General features: G+C 55.0%; 2 protein-coding genes across 3 annotated transcripts; one reads left to right on the forward strand and one right to left on the reverse strand.

Annotated features, from left to right (window-relative positions):
- Positions 1–12,359: 12,359 nt before the first annotated feature.
- On the forward strand, positions 12,360–14,298 carry LOC117652300 (adenylate kinase). Its single transcript, XM_034397105.1, has 6 exons — positions 12,360–12,665; positions 12,839–12,956; positions 13,131–13,249; positions 13,340–13,507; positions 13,595–13,709; positions 13,783–14,298. The coding sequence occupies exons 1-6, from the start codon at positions 12,513–12,515 to the stop codon at positions 13,893–13,895; spliced, it is 786 nt and encodes a 261-aa protein (XP_034252996.1). The 5' UTR covers positions 12,360–12,512; the 3' UTR covers positions 13,896–14,298.
- LOC117652299 (aminoacyl tRNA synthase complex-interacting multifunctional protein 1) lies at positions 14,295–16,252 on the reverse strand. 2 transcript variants are annotated; one of them, XM_034397103.1, is made up of 6 exons: positions 15,793–16,008; positions 15,467–15,613; positions 15,315–15,384; positions 15,012–15,244; positions 14,733–14,915; positions 14,295–14,578 (listed from the first exon to the last, which is right to left on the reverse strand). In XM_034397103.1, the coding sequence occupies exons 1-6, from the start codon at positions 15,895–15,897 to the stop codon at positions 14,390–14,392; spliced, it is 927 nt and encodes a 308-aa protein (XP_034252994.1). In that variant the 5' UTR covers positions 15,898–16,008; the 3' UTR covers positions 14,295–14,389. The 2 variants fall into 2 exon arrangements, with proteins under 2 accessions (XP_034252994.1, XP_034252995.1); XM_034397104.1 differs by lacking the exon at positions 15,793–16,008 and adding an exon at positions 16,094–16,252 and having other exon boundaries at positions 14,390–14,578.
- Positions 16,253–16,274: the final 22 nt, after the last annotated feature.

The following is a 16,274-nucleotide window of genomic DNA, read 5'->3' on the forward strand; positions in this document are numbered from 1 at the left end:
GCACAGCAACGCGGCGCCGCCAGTGTAGGAGCGTAGTCGGTCAGCAAGTGCAATATCGGCGGGCAGGCCACGGCAGGCGGCGGGGCTGTCGGGGCTGTTTTAAAGTTATGGCCGGCACTGCATGCAGCTTGTGCACCGGGCAGAAACGCCCGTCGCCCTCATCGTTTTATATGTGCCCCGGGGAGAGCTGGGCGGGGCGCGGCGGGGCGGGGCGAGGGGCCCCGGTCGTGGCGGGCTCTGCTAATGTGGCCGTTCCATTTGGGGACGCCGAGGTATACGACGGGACCGCTTTCTTCCGTGGGAAAAGGGATTGGAGTGCATGTTTGCGCGCTGGTATACGCGCGCCCCGCGCCAGCCGAGCGCCGGCCGGCAGGGCGGCCAACTGCGCGTGCTAAAATGGAACGGCCGTCTGTTGGCGACACTGCCGAGGGCACCGCGTGGCCGCAGCGCCGTGACTTCCCCGACGGCGGGGGCGACTTCGTGCGGGGAGCCTCGCGTTCGCGGGCCAAGGAGATGTTGTCGAGATGATTTGTCAGGAGCCCACCAAGCCGACACTGGCGTAGGATGGGCTGCCTACCCCCTGGGCGCTCCGGCCGGGGTGGGGTGCTGCTGCTCGCCAGAGACCCTCTCGGCTCGTCTCCGGAGGGTCGCTGCCCGCCGCGCTGCCCTCCCCGCCTCCTCGTGTTACTCCTACCTGAACTGCAACAAATGACGTGGATCTAGGGCCGCCATTCGTCGCTGGGTGGCAATGAGTGTGATTGTGCCACTCTAATCCGAAAAGCTGCCGCCGGCACGGGGGTTCGAACCCGTGACTGCCGCGTTTAATCAGGGCGCGAGCTCCTCTCGGACGGCTTGACCGTGCCGGGTGCGTTCTCGCTCCGGGCCCGGCGGTCGCCAAGTGACCGACAGTGACCGCGCTAAGACGCTCATTTGTTTATCCTGCAGCCGATCCGCGGCGGGTTTAGCGAGGTGACCAGCCCCAAAGGGTGTGTTAATAGCTCCGGCTTTGGGGCTGGACTAGCCTGCGGCGCGGCGGGGCGGGGCGGGGCGGGGCGAGCGCCGTCATATATCTCCCGGTCCATTCCTCTTACCTAAGCCTTGCCGTTTGCGCGGCCGTCCGTCCGCCCCACTGTGTAATTGCGGGATGAACTGCCCGGATTGATGTCTCCGATTTCGTGTTCTGCTCCAAAATTCGCTCGCTTGAGGGAGCGGGGAGGTTCATTGTGAAGCCGCCGTCGGCCGTGGCTGGCGCCATTGAACGTGCAGTGCTTGAAAATGGAGGTGTCAAGGACAGGTAGGCAAATATAGAACACTAGTAAGGCAGGTTATCAAAATTTATTCGTTCAACAACAGTTTACAGGATCGCGTCTGCCGCGTGGACTGCTGGCGCCGCAACACCTCAGCCCCGTGCCGTCCCCTCCCTCTTAGCAAAAACCTGCGGCGGTCCTCGTCGCAAGAAACGAAGCGGCGGAAGTCGGAAAGACGCGCGGCCCCGCCGAACAACATATTTTGAATAAATGCCCCTGGCAGTAAATCTCCGCCCGATGCATTACACACACCCATATTTTCCGCGCAAATCTTTCATGCATGAGAAATTTATGGGGTGAGCGTGCGCGAAGATTTTGAGTTATGGCGTGTTTCTTCCCTGAACTTGTGCCACTGCGACTCCTTGGCCACCGTCTCGCTCGCACTCGAGGGGCGAGTCCCGCGGGGGTGCGAGAGAGACGGAGCGACGGAGCGCCGCCGCCGGGGTTGGGGCTGTGGCCAACGGGCTGTGTTTATGGAATTAGGCGCGGTGTCGTGGAGACGGGGCCAACTCTTTCCGGCCCTACACTCTCGCCGGCCGAGGGTTGCCGCCCCGCCCCACCCCACTGCCTAATTCGCGTCCCCCGAGAACCGATCGCGACAAACTCCAACCCTTCCGCCCCTGCGGCAGCCTACTCGTACCCGCTTCCCCCCCTCTCTCTCTCCTCTCTCTCTCTCTCTCTCTCTCTCTCTCTCTCTCTCTCTCTCTCTCTCTCGGCCAAACGAGCGTCGATAAGCGGTGGAAAAATGGCTCGGCTCGTCACGGCGCGGCGCCGCGTCCCGGTGGGGCCGCCGGGGATGATGCCGTAATTGGCACGCGGCGCTCTGTCTCTCTCGCACCCCTGCGGAACTTTCTGTGAGTGCGAGAGAGACAGAGCGCGGTGTCTCTGCCGCCAGTAATTGGGGGATCAAGACGCGAGAGCGAGACGCGGCGGCGCAAAAAGAATCAAGAAAAAGGGCGCATTATGTGAGATTATGCTGGGGCGATCGAAGCGCGCCCTGGCATGAGTTACTGCCGGCCGGGGCCGCGCCGGGGCGGCGTGCCTCGCAGGATGGATGACCGCTGGTCATTCTGGGTGAGTGGCCACCCCTTTCTACACGCACTCCAGCCCTGCCGAGCATTCAGAGGACCGTTCTGTCTCTCTCGCACTCTTATGGAGACCCCACGAGTGCGACGGAGACCAAGCGACGACTCGTTCTGAATCGCTCGACTGTCCAGGACACCCGGGCCCCGGCCTGGCCACCCCCAGAATCGTGTCGCCACTCCAGACACACAGACAATACCTTCCGTTGGTTTTCCGATGAGGAGACCGCGAGCGGCACGCCGATGCAGCGACGGTGGGAGGACTCGTTGAAAGTCATGGCAGAAATAAGTTGGAGGAGTTGAATCTCACTTTCAACATAAGTGTAGAGACCACTACTCCACTTAGTCCGACGCCGACTTGTCCACGCTGTGGCGTGCTGTGGCGCGCCGCGGAGGGCCGCTGGAGGGGAGGCTCCGCCGACGGACCTATTTCTACAAGGTTCCCAGCACCAGAGATAGTCTCATTCAACAGAGCGCACCTAGGCAAGGACTGTTATCTGCGTCTAATCCGTGGCAACTCATGGCGGAGCGCTCAGTCAACGCTCAAACAAAGAAGGGCTATGTTACAATTTTACTCAAAAGTTACTCAATAAAACGCGAACTCTTTCCCAAAATTCAAACCGAAACAGCGAATTTTTTAAGAGAGGTGCGGGTATGCCCCTTATCAACAAACTGACAACTCTCCATGATCTTATCACACTGCAGCTCTACCCAACTTGAACAAAATACGTTTAGAAGCACTCAGTGAATTGGTTCCGAAGAGGCAGGCCGTCCAAGCGGCGTCCCCGGCGCGTCCCCGGGCTGCGCTGGGCTGGTCGTCGCCGACGTGGAAGTCCCGGGGCCCGTCGGTGAGCTGGAAGAGTTAGATCTGGCAGGCTCAAGCAACACTGCCGAGATCCCGACTTCCAACTCGCCGCCAGGCCCGCACCGCCGAGATGAGCAGGGCGTTGACGGCGTCCTCGGGGTGCTGGCCGTGCTGGCCGTGCTGGCGGTGGCGGTCACCGCGCCGGCCCGACAACATGACACCTGCCCGCGCTGCCGGGGCCGTACTGACGAGAGCAGATACACCTGACTTGCAGACGCCCCGGGCCTGCCCAGGGTCCTATATAGCCTGTCCGACTGATAAGCGAGAGATAAGGGGTGCGGAGCGACGCGGCGCGGCACGGCGCGCCGGGGTGGGCCATACCGCGGGCTGCCCCCCCCCCTCCCCGGCCCTTCTCCTGTGCCGCCGTGGCGCCTACAACTATCACCTCACGCAGAAAAAAAGATTTCGGTGTCCGATTTTCCAGGGCCGGTTCCCCGTTCCCGCCTCAGGACATGACGCGGGCGCGACGTCGCTCGGGCGGGTCTCGCTGGCCTCCTTCGGACACATCATGGCCGTGGCGGGATTACGCGGAATGCAGCAGATAAAGGCACACGTGCAACGCGACTTGCTCAAACAGGGCCTCGGCCAGGCAAAGCCTCGCGTGAGTCAAGCTTATCCGCGAACGTGACGTGACGTCACAGTCTTTGACGGCCTCGTCGCTTGGAATGGGCTGGGCAGGAAGAAAAGGATGAGTAGCTGGAGATTCGAACCCCGAACTAACGACTGCAGGACGGCACTGCAACCAACTGCGCCACCGGAGCACGCTGGGTCGGTATTGCGATCCAGCGACCTCATACCACATGCCTGCCCCTTTAACCCGTGTCCCGTTCAACGCACCGCGCCCACCCCAACGCGGCCGAGCCGCTCCCCCACCCACGCGGCCACACACGCACACACACGCACACATGCCATGGCAAGTGTATTTCACCTTCTAATGAATAGCGCGGCTTTCAAAGGCAAGGGGTGGCAGTGGGGTGGCATCCCTGCGCGGACCACCCCGGCCTGATGGCCCTTAATCGGAATGGTTTTGCTTAGCAGTTGGCACGATTAACTAATAATCTGCGGATGACTCGGGTGTCACCGAAGTGTCACCGACCGAGCCTCGTCGCCGCGATGTCCGTCCAGGCGGAAGTGACGAGTCGGTGACGCGTGCCGCGGGCAGGGCGGGCAGGGCCAGGGCAGGGCCAGGGCAGCCGAAACGCGCAGGGGTGCCATCTGTCCCCGCGCGACACGCGAGCAGCATCAGGTTGGCCAGCGTGCGCCAGCACAGCCGTAATCTTTAAAACTAACAGCAATAAAACTGAGGGCACGGGGGTGGTATTCGAACCCGATGCGCCTCGAAAACTCGTCCGGGATACACGGCAAATGCCCGAGGTCGGCGTCCGCCGTGCGGTGTCCGCGGTGATTCCGCACATTTTCCAGTGGGGGCGCCACCTGCGCCGCGCCGCCAGTGTATGAGGCGGCAGTGATGCGTGTGCGATTCGACTCACCATTTCCTCGCACAATTATTCCCCATGTTTGAGTGATTGCGCGTCGTTCTGAATGGACGACAGAGCGAGACAGAGCGCGTGGAAGTAATGCGGGGGAGGTCTGTTCGTCTGCCCACGTGACACGCTTGGCACCCGCTCGTGGCGTGGGCGACACCGCTTCGACCAATCGAACCGCGTGTCCTTATCGAACCGCTATCGAGATGATCGGGGCGACTCAGAAGGACTCGCATAGGCAGGATCCTCTCCTCGTCCTTTCGGCCCCTTGAATTATTTTCGTGAGGAATATTTTCACGGAACGGCACGTGCGTCTCTCACTGTTATCATTTTCGTAGAGGTTTCCAGGGTTGGTCATTGTTGCGATTGCCGCCATTATTGTTAAGGAGGTTCCAATTTCAAAACGAGAAACCAGAGGGAAATCTCAGGTTCATACCCAGATTTTTCTGTAATTTATTTTTAGCGCAATGGTAGCTGAACTATGTATGTCTGTAAGTACGTATGTATGTCAACATACTACACCCAACCTAATGTTAGGTGGTCGTCTTTCTTGGCAGTACTTTTTGCTCTAACGGCGGGTATTCGAACCCAAGTTGTCACTGGCTCCAAGAAGCCGTGGCGAGCAACAGGACGGCCGGCCGGTAGCTCGATAGGGCTCAAGCCTGTCCCTTATCTATCGACTGCTCGTGATCGGCCGATCGTCCCGGCCGAGGTGTTTCGCAATTAATCCGAGGTGCCTTATCAGGGCAATGTAATCACCGACATTTCTGAAGCGACGGCGCGGACACCGTGGCGGACACGCCGCGACGGCCCTCAGAACTGCCCGCTGATTGGCTAGTCGGCAGCTAGTAGGCAGCTGCCACGAAACCACGACTCATTCCCGAACCAGAGATTACTGTCGGCCTTGTTTTTGAACGGGAACCCGGGAACCGAAAAACGCAACTTTTCCAGAGTTTTCCCGCGGCGTCAACAACCGATAGCTTGGCGGTGGTGGTGGCGGAACGGGGACCGAACGGGTGAATCGAAATAGAGTCATTGAACTGGAGTCTGTTGGCTTATTGGACGACACGTTTCTCGTGGGACCTGGAGGGCTTGGGGGAGGGGGAGGGGCCCTGGATAGCGGGAGGGCGGGGCTTGTATAAACACCTGAGATTACCTGCGTACACATTCGAACGGCACCTAGCGCGCGGCGCGGCCCTGCCCTGCCCTGCCCGGCCCTGCTCGGCCCTGTGACGCCGGTGGGGTTCTCCTTATCTGCCGATAGAGATCTCCCAAGGAACGTCCGTCAAAACGACACAAGTTTCGAACGGCTGGCTGCTTTGCTTGCCGAGGCTTGCCCAGGCTTGCCCTGCCAGAGTCATGCTCTCCGACGTTCATTCAGTACAAACCGATCCGTAACCTTCCCCTTCGCGCGGCGAGGGAGGGGAAAAAATGCAACAAACACAATAGTCACTAATCCCTGGTGTACTCCACTGCTAATACCTCGGCCGCTGGAATTCTTCATCAGTCTCCAGGATTATTACTCATTTCGTCTTTGGGAGTTTGGCGGCGCCGCGACCGTCTAGCCTCCCTCGGGGCTTAGCGGTGATGGATCGCGCGGCGACACTGTAACGTCACAGCACTGTCTCTCTCGCACGCCTGTGGGGCACCCCGAGAGCGCGAGAGGGACGGAGTGTTTGGAATCAGGCAGCTCGAATCGACACTGGCAGAACGCAGATCGCTGTGGAGGACTCGCGGGCAGCCCAAATAATTTCAACCGAGCCGAGCGTGCGGTCTATGATTTACTCCGTTTCGTCCGTAATCGCGCAGGAGTCTCATTCCAAAAAGTGTCTCGTCTCTGTCTCTCTCGCGCCCGTGGCGGCATGCGCTATGAGTGCGAGAGAGACCGCGAGGGCACGATTTATGGCGAGCGACATCTGCTTCGCGCTCCTCCGGGATGACCGCGAGGCCCGTGCCCGCCGTGGCCGTCCCCTACACTGCCTGGTCAGATAATTAATTCCCCACGGTCATCGTCACTTTAGCCAGGAGAAAAGAGAGCACTGCCGGCCAAATTAATTTGCAGTTTCGGCGAGTTTCGGTCAGGCGCGCTCGCGTCAGGCCAAGTGGGGCAGCGCGAGGAAAATCGGCGTCAGGCGGGGAATGAACCAGGGACCATTCAAAACTCAGAGTGTGCACGCAACATTGTGTAAAATACCAAGATAACCTCTTTTCCGAGCGAGGGTTTGTGCGTCACCTTTTCAAAATACTCCACTGTGCTGAGTACTACTCTTCGAGGCGACCCTTGAACAGGCCCGGCCCAGCCCACCGGCTAGCAAGACTTCTTATCAATTGGCTTACTGCGCATCGCGGCATCGAGGTGTTGCAGGCGGCCGGACCGACACTCCTAGAAAACGGCAGCCCATCCACGTCATAAACTTTTTCGTCTTTTTTCGCCCTTTTCGCTGTTTGTTTCCGAATGCCGCCACCCTGCTGCACTCCACCCCGTTGCTGCTGTCTCTCTCGCACTCATGGGGCGTCCCGCAGGAGAGAGAAAGGCAGTGTCCAGGCCCGAGTAGTCGGCACATAAATCCATCGGGGACAAGTGAGGCGGATGCTCCGAGCGAATCCAAGGAAGGGCAGAGCCGAGATGAAGAAGCGCGAGTTCCTCCGGTTCCTCCGGGGGGCGTGATGTGAGCCCGGGCAGAAAACGCCGTAATCATCCTAGCAAGAGAGACAAATTACTTCTTTTAACTGGGTTTCTTTTTTCCGCCAGTGTCTTTGAGACCCTGGCTGCCGCGGGCCGCGGGTTCGACTCCGGCCGGGGCGGCGTACTCCGTTTCGGCCTCCTCAGTGGTAAGGGCGCGCCGTTGTGGCGGTCGAGTCCTCAGCGCGCCGCCTCACAAATCACAGCGCTGCTACTGCACTGCGAGGCGCCGCCATTATAAATGCATAAATTAGGGTAACGCCGCGGTCCAGCCGAAGGCCGCGGGGCAGAGGCGCTTCTAGCCGGACCGGCCGAAGGGTCCCACATAAATATCGGGCCAGATTTATGGCGAACGCGGCCAGAGTCCAGGCCAGTCCGTGCCGTCGGCGCCCTGTCTGCGTGCCAAAGGGGTGCGAGAGAGACAGAGTGTACAGCAGCCCGCTGGCCAAGGGCCGCGTCGCGACACGTGTTCGCGGACACTGTCCGCGCAAGCAGTTACGCAACACGGTTTGAATCGCAATCACGCCGCGATTACGTTTCACCGTCGCAGTCGTCGGCCTGCTTGGCTCCAACAGTGGAGCTGGCTGCCTTTCCAAAATGTGTTTTGGTTGTTTTCGGCTGTGACGTCTTCACGTCGAGGGTGCCAACGACACGGACCGAATCGGCCGATTACCAATTCGCAAGGAATGTGCGTGTCTGTGAGGGGTGGGGGTGTGCGTGTTGAATCGGAGTGTGTAGGGGTTGGCCCCGGGTTGGCCCCGGGTTGGCCGAGCCAAGAGGGTCCATGGGGCCCTACTGGACAAATTTATTGCCCCGAACTGACCGAGAGAATCGGGTGGACAGGACAACTTGTGCGTGTTGCGCTCCCCCTCCCCTCCCCCTCCCCCTCCGCATCCGGCGGCGCACAGTTTCGCCAAGGGGTTCTCTTTTTCCTGTAATGAGGGCAGACTCGGACTAGTCGCCCTCTGCCGGCCGAGCGGGTGGAGCAAGAAAGGCTCTTTTTTGGATTCAGTGGCGGCTTTTTCGGAAACGTCTTCCTGCAGTGAGTTTGTCGTGAGATGCCGAAGCAAAAGCTGGCTGCTCTCTTCAAAGCCAAGGCCGCGCTGTTAACCCTGTTAACCCAGATAACGCACGCCTTCGCGGCCTACCCGTCAAAATGGCAACAAAACAGGGAGAGCGCACTGTAAGGACTCTACCGTTATCACGGCTCGCCAGTTTCGGCGCCGCAACATTTTCTGCAGGGAGAGTATAAATCCTGGGCATTCACCCTCGTCCGACTTCGTGGAGAAAGAAACACGCGCACACGCACACACGCGCACGTACACCGTGGGGGATGTCTGGCCATTGTCATCCAAATGCCGGGCAGTGCTGGCATCGCAGAGCAATTAGACCACTCTTTGGCTCCTGTTGCAACTGCCTGACGCCGCTGCCCCGCGCTGCCTGCCCTCGCCTGCCCCGGGGGTTGTAAACAAGGACCTAAGGGTGCGGCCGGGGTGCGGCCCCGCGAGGGAACGACGGGGAAAAAAGTAAATTAATCGACTTGCAACCGGAGAGTGGAGATGATGACATTTCTATCTGAAATGAAGCGGGACGAAATTAAGCAGCATGTGTTTGTCGTTGCTGCAGGCTCATCTCTCTTTTTTTTTCAGGTACTTTTTTTTCTGTCCAAGATTTAGAACGGACTTTATGCTAATAAAGTGATGATGACGAGCGTGTTTGCAAGAGTCCACGACAAACAATGGAGCTTTGTTCCGGCTGCGTTAACAAAATTTCATTTTTCTGTTCTCGTTTTGAAGTTGGCCTCGCGAAAGAGTAACGGTGCTGGCGGCTCGGTGTCGGCCCGACGGTATTTCCTGGCTCTGATAAGGAGAAGTAGGGCGCACCTTGGCGATATCGACGCCTTTTCGAGAGTCGCTCCACTTATTCGACTCATTCGGACTCATTGGCCGGCCGGCCAGCGGGTAACTAGAGCTCCTCTGGGCCACGTCCCATCGGCCCGCCTCGTGACTAAGCCCACGTCTCTCCTCAAAGAGCATTCGAAATTACAAAATGACAAACTCACGCAAGCCCATTTTTCGACTCAGGTGGTTTTTTTTTCCTTCTTTTTCTCTTTGCCTCATCTCGCCACCCTTCCGAAATGAGAAAGTAAAGATTCACTTTCACCCCCGCCGCGCTTTTGTAATCCGTCGAGGAGGTCATTAATCTGGCTCTGCCTTATGCTAATGAGTAATTAGGACTCGTCTTGGTGTGGCGGCGCCTTGGGAGCGGAGGCATGGTCGCGCCGTGGAGGTAGGCAACGCAGGCAACGCAGGCAACCGGCGTCGCGTTAGTCCGCCTCATCGGGCACCGCGATCGGGTTAAATCAGGTGTGAGGCATAATGCGGCTAGCCCGCGCTGTCGCTGCCGATCATTGCTATTATTATTTTCGCAAAAGGATCAAAACCGTATGAATAAGCGAGCACCTGCGAGGGATCGCGAGTGAGGCAGACATGGGCGGTGATCCCCTCTCTCTCTCTCTCTCTCTCTCTCTCTCTCTCTCTCTCTCTCTCTCTCTCTCTCTCTCTCTCTCTCTCTCTCTCTCTCTCACACACACACACACAGGCCGATCACGAAGTCTCCCCTACCGGAGGGCCGACTGCAGTGACTGCACCGGGGGAAGGAATTGGATACATGCTCACTTATCCACTGGGGGTCATCCGGGGCGAGGCCGGGCGAGGCCGGCGAAGCGAAGGGGTGGGGGTGGGGGGAGACAACGAGCAGCCCGACAGATTTAATCGGATATGAATCGCAACCTGTCCCTTCTTCCTCTTACACAATTTTCCGTCCGTGGATTCAATTGGAATTACGCGTTTAACTCGAGTCGGGCGACAGCTGCGCTCTCTGCCACACCGCCGCCCTCCGCGCCCAACTTTTTGTTTCGTCTTTTCAAAAAAAGAGGAGTTATTCGGCGTCCCATGGACATGTTGCGCCCGGCTTGCTCCTTACCGGCTCGGTTTCGAATTTTCGGCGCCGGTGGGTGGAGGGAGGCAGGGAAGTCCTGGCGCGGCCCTCTGCCCCCGGTCAGTCACGGCTTCGACTCGCCCGCGTGGCCTGCGTGTCTCGCGAGCATTACGGCGCCATCCACATGTCAAAGGGCGATTAATCTCAGGAGCCGGCCTACATATGTTTTTTGTTTCACCTTAATGTGTTTTCGGCCGGTAAGTGGACCGAGGGGGCAGGCGGGGCAGGCCGTGGCAAGCGGAGTCGCGACATATTGACTTGATTTCGGGGGCGACCCTTCTGTTGCGGGTATTAGTTTTGGAGCGGACTGACTACTGGCGGCGATTGGCGCAGATGACGTGGTGTCACCTCGGGCCCGGCACGCCCGGCACCGTGCCGCCGCCTCCCTCGCGGCTCCCATTACGCTGCAGCTGCGGGGGACGTCCCTCGGGAGCCTCGCAAACATCATCGGGTCGACGCACAGTCTCACAGCAACATTCAAAGCGCCGGGCTTGTGTGCTGCGCTGGGCCGGCTGGGCGGCTGGCCCCGGCAGGGCCTCCCGCCTGCGAGGTAGGCAGCGCAGCGCGTTCCACGCTGCGGTGTGCGACGGGCCGGCCTATGCTGCAGGCTGCAGGCGCCCCAGGAGGGGCTGCGCGCGGCCCCGCTCCACCGCCGCGGCGGACTGGCGGACACCACGTGGCGCGTGCCGCTCGGACTGCGTGCGTGGAGCGCCTCTCTCGCTCTCTCTCGCACTCGTGGCGCGGCGGGTAGCGCGTGCGAGAGAGAGGGAGGTCCGTGATCGGGGGTCGTTCCGGTACTTGGCGCCGCCACACCTGGCCTGGCCCCGTCAGCCCCGTCAGTATAATCAAGTGCAGCCAGTGGCGTGCTGCGCTGCGTCGCGGACACGTGGGCGTGGGCGGACGGAGCGGGGCGGAGATGCAGAAAAGCGCTCGACCGCGACAGATTTTGGACGCGATTGTCGCGCCCTCTGCCGACAGGTGCGCGCTGGCCGGGCCGCACAGTGGGCCAGAAGCCACGCCACCTAGCGGCCGCGGTCCGCACTAGGCCGGCCTGCCGTCCGGAGCCGAAGGGTGCTTCAGACCGGCCTGCTCGGTTCGCTCTATTTATTCGCACCTCGTCGCCGCGAGGCGCGGACGTGCGAAGAAGGCCGTCGATCGGCCGGATTATTGGCCGCTATCTTGCGTCAACACACTTGACTCGATGACACTACGTGGAGTAGTGGCCGCCGCCGCCAGCCCAGCCACACATCTGCACCGCCGAAATCCTTTTCCATTTGCACCCCTCTCCCCTCTCTCTCTCCCTCCCCCGCGCCGCCACGGACCGCCGCTTCGGTTTCACGCTCGAGCGCCGCCTTGCGTGACAGTGCCGAGCGGGGGATTAGTGCATGGACGCAAACGGACCCAAATATGAATCAGTTTGGAATAAGTCGAATTGTGACGGCAAATTTTTACTCTTTATTATTGTTATTATTATTTTGTGTGTATATGACGTATGTCGTGTTGTAAAGATAAGGGCCTGCACTGGAAGCAATAAAGTGCACTTTCGTTCAAGTAACTGGCCGCATTTTTCCTCCGACAGAGTCACATTTTGATTCAAAATGCGAAATAATTTGTCATTCGTTTGTTTCCCTCCTTGACATTGATCCTTTTGCAGCACCGGCAGTGTGACCTTGGTTTTCTAGCTGTTTCAGTTCTTTGCAACGCCATGCCAGTGTCTGATGGGTGGCCTACGCCGCTGCAGCAGGCAGCGGCCTTCGGCACCGTCAACGTGTCAACGCACTTCAGCGCCGGGGAGGTAGGCATCCCCTTCGACTTTCGCGGGAAACGTTTCGATATATTTCTCATGACGCTCAGCTGGTTTGGGCACGCCTTCTTACAACTAACCTTTACGTCCTCCCGGACCAGACAGGGGTTAAGGTCGGACGCAGATAACTTCGGATGATATTCTGAACACCAAGTTCCGAGTTGCTGACCTCAGATAGGCTTCTCCGTCTTTACCGTCCACTACCCGCTGGCTGTTGGCAAAGCCCGGGGCTGCGAGGTCACCGAATTTGATCTAAAGTGGAGTGTTGTTAGTAAATTTTTACCAAAATGGTGTTGGAATATCCACTCAAGTTGTGGGAGAAGATCCAAGACTTGCATCGACAGGATGAAATTTCAATGTTAGACAAGTGGGACCCAAAACGAGTGGCGGGTGTGAATGTCGTTCTTCTGGGGCCTCCAGGCTCTGGGAAAGGTACTCAGGTTAGTAGCTGAATATTGTCAGAAATGTGTTGTCGCTCGGTTCAATTCAATGTATTTTTCATTTAAAAGTCTTTCTGTGGTTTGGCTTCATTTTGTTGATGACAGCCATATTTTTACCATGTAGGTACATCAATCGGTACAAGTTGCTGATGTTCGTTGTTTTACTTTTCCAGGCTCCTAAAATGAGGGATGAGTACAAAGTATGTCATCTTTCCACTGGAGACATGCTTCGGGCTGAAGTTGCTTCTGGATCTGATCTTGGTAAAAAGCTCAAGGAAACAATGGATGCTGGTAAGTAAATGCTGTCATCTCTGCTAACGACAGTGCCTGCACTTTTTCTGTCACACCCTGAATTCACCCTAGCTAGGCCCTATATTGGATATTGCATGTTACTTAGCCGAGTGATACTCTATGAGTCTTCTTTGTCTCAATTTTAATGTATGGTTTTGTTCTTTACTCATCCAGGTAAACTAGTGAGTGATGAACTTGTGGTGGATTTAATAGCAACGAACCTGAACAAAATTGAGTGCAGGAATGGTTTCCTGCTGGATGGATTTCCGCGTACTGTTCCCCAAGCCAACAAGGTAAAGCATAGTTCATTCCTTCGTATTGAATAAAGGTTAATAATCATGCAAGTAAGCTGGTGCTGACAAGTGTTTTCTTGCTACTGGTAGCTTGACAATCTTCTGGGAAAGCGAAACACAAGCCTAGATGGTGTGCTGGAATTTGCCATTGATGACAGTCTCTTGGTAAAACGAATTACGGGGCGTCTGATTCATCCAGCAAGTGGAAGGTCGTACCATGAAGAGTTCCACCCACCTAAAAAGGCCATGACTGATGATGTATGTAATTTATAACATTTTTGAGTTGTTTCCATTTCTTTTGACACTATTTCCTCATGTATTGTTACCTGTAACGTTTGCATTCAGATCACTGGAGAGCCTTTGATTCGCCGATCTGATGACAATGTAGATGCTCTGAAGAAACGTCTGGATACCTACCATCAGCAAACGAAGCCTCTTGTCGAGTACTACAAGCGACAAGGTATAACAGCTTTCAATACTAGTAATTGTTTTTATCTCATTTTCTGAATTTGCTAACTGTGTTCCCTTTCCAGGCATCCACTACAGACTGGATGCTGCTATGCCAGCTGACCAAGTCTTTTCTCGCATCAAGAAAATTTTTGGACGCTGTGTGACGTCTGAGGAGGCAGGTCGGGCTGCAATTTGAGTTGCTAATTGGAGTTTTAGTTTACTAGGTGGGTTCTGACATTTGTGATGTCTCCACTTCACCTTAATTAGACTCTGCTGAGATGACTATTTAAGCAACACTGTTAAATAAAATCATAACATTTCCAACAAAAGAACTTCTGACCTTCATTATATCTTCATTCAATATTGATTATAAATTGTATCTGCAATGCAGAGGGAGGTCTGGAAGAGAAAGTGTTGGTATTTTTATGTTCTGTACATTTACAAAATGTGTGTCTATTTTTGCCAGTGCTGGCACTGAAATTAATATTCGCACTACCAAGAACATAAATATCTTTACATTGGAAAGTGTGTCATTGCTAGGAGCATCGGTGTTGGTTTAGTACAAGTCTGCCAAGTCAAATAAAATGTTACTTTGTTGTCATTTGGTTACCTTACATTTATTACCGCATAAGAGGATGTACATCTTAAGATAACATCAATTTAATATTAACATTCATCACTTCCTAAAGGTTACTTGACTTGCACTCCAGTAAGGGATGGTGCCGTCACATTGCCTTTACCAGGTACTTGAAGTGCTACTCCTTTATAGGTGGCAACTTTGTTTCCGTCAGTCTTTAGATCAGGTGCAACAGTCTCAAAAATTTTGTGTTTAGGGTTCAAAACAGAGTCCGGGTTCCTTGGGTATCCTTCTACATGAACCTGAAATTAAAATCCAAGCAGACATAATTAGGATGGGCTTACACTCATTTTGTAGTAGCTTTTGAAAATTAACTGACTTCAACATTTTTTTAACATTTTTTTTTTTTTTTTTTTTTTTGGGGGGGGGGGGAATGGGCATTATAACTGTACTTACATGGTCTCCAGGTAACGCCCCAGCAGGAGGGTTAAGAATTTCAACTTTCTCTGGTGTGCTAGCACACATCACCATGGCTTGAGAGGTGACTCCCCTCATCTTAGCTGGCTTGAGATTGCATAGCAGGACTGCCATTCGATTTTGCATCTGTTCAATTGGAACAAATTTCACTAAACCACTGACCTGCAGAAAACAGATAAAAGAAAAGGTGGTGGGTCAAAATTAGCTCTCTCTCTCTTATATTTCATCGATTGATAATGTCAGGGTAAAGAATCTTACCACGGTCCGAGGCTGCTCTTCTCCAACATCAACTTCTTCAACATACAATGAATCAGCATCGGGATGCTTTTTGGCAGTAATAATGCGACCAACTCGGAAATCAAGACGGCTCACATCAACAGGAGCTTCTTCCTTGGCTTGATTCGCATCCCCAGATGCTTTCTTGGGCTGTTCCTTTTTCTCTTTCTTGGTTGCTTTTGCAGGTTTAGCTTCAGTGGCTTCAACGGCTTCAGCTGAAACAGGTAAATTAAAAATGAACAAAAGCAGATTAAGTGACAGTCTATATTTGAAGAAGTTATATACCTTTAATCGGTGCAGAGGCGGATGTACACATACTAGCACCTGCAGCACGAGGGAATGGGGGTCTTGGTATCTGCGAAAAGAAAACATAAAACACAACATTTAGTATCACACAGTGGTATCTGCTGACAAGAATTAACACAAACAAGACCAACCTGTGGAATGTTGTTTCGCACTTCCAACTTCGTCAACAGACCTTTTTGCTCATCAACCTGACGTCTAAGAACAGCATTTTCGTGGGTCAATCTAACAGTCAGATCGCGGTTCCGCTTTTCGATAAAAAGAGATGTCAACTCTTCAAGCTGAAACATAAATTTACAAGCAATTAATGTGACTGACATTGTAGGTTTCCTTCTATCAAAAAAAGGGTAGATTCTCTGAGTAAGTAAAAACTATAATTGTTTTCATAAAATGCCAGAACCTCAGACTGATGAAATAATATGAGGGAAAACATTAGGTGGGCGACTTAACCTAATCCTACCTCAGCTTTCAGAGAAGAAAGCAGCTGTTCGGACTCAAAGGCACGCTTTTTCATGCGGTCTAAGTCCGCCGGACTGATAGTAGCAGATCCAGGGGGAGGTGTCATTTTCACCACGAGAATTATCAATTAATTTATTGGCAAAAACTTGCAAACAAGGAACCACGCCAGCAAGGACCGAAAGAACGATACAGGCGCAGCAAAGATTTTTCATCACAAAATCCTACCAATGGAGGCTACATCCGAACTCGCTCTTCCGGATGCAGCCCTTTCTATGTTTCCATCTTAAATTCCATTAACCTACCCTTTCATAAGCCAGGTTTTTACGACTGTATGGAACTTTAGTCAGCGTTCTAAAAAAAGGTGATGAGAAAAGAGTCATTATAATCCGAGAGTACACCTTGTTGATGTTTACAATGAATTGTGAGTGAGCTCCGGAGCGCTGTCTGCTAGTATGAGAAGTTTATTTTGCATGAACTAGTAAT

The sequence above is a fragment of the Thrips palmi genome, unplaced genomic scaffold, assembly GCF_012932325.1.
Source record: "Thrips palmi isolate BJ-2018 unplaced genomic scaffold, TpBJ-2018v1 HiC_scaffold_7, whole genome shotgun sequence".
Taxonomy (NCBI): domain Eukaryota; kingdom Metazoa; phylum Arthropoda; class Insecta; order Thysanoptera; family Thripidae; genus Thrips; species Thrips palmi.

Bases quoted from the DNA above. Each gene is read 5' to 3' on its own strand.
- LOC117652300 (XM_034397105.1), top strand. From the start codon at position 12,513: ATGGTGTTGGAATATCCACTCAAGTTGTGGGAGAAGATCCAAGACTTG. The intron at 13,250-13,339 runs GTAAAGCATAGT...TGCTACTGGTAG, and splicing joins CTGTTCCCCAAGCCAACAAG to CTTGACAATCTTCTGGGAAA. The intron at 13,508-13,594 runs GTATGTAATTTA...GTTTGCATTCAG, and splicing joins AAAAGGCCATGACTGATGAT to ATCACTGGAGAGCCTTTGAT.
- LOC117652299 (XM_034397103.1), bottom strand. From the start codon at position 15,897: ATGACACCTCCCCCTGGATCTGCTACTATCAGTCCGGCGGACTTAGAC. The intron at 15,245-15,314 runs GTATATAACTTC...TACCTGTTTCAG, and splicing joins CGCCTCTGCACCGATTAAAG to CTGAAGCCGTTGAAGCCACT. The intron at 14,579-14,732 runs GTAAGTACAGTT...TTTTAATTTCAG, and splicing joins GGGCGTTACCTGGAGACCAT to GTTCATGTAGAAGGATACCC.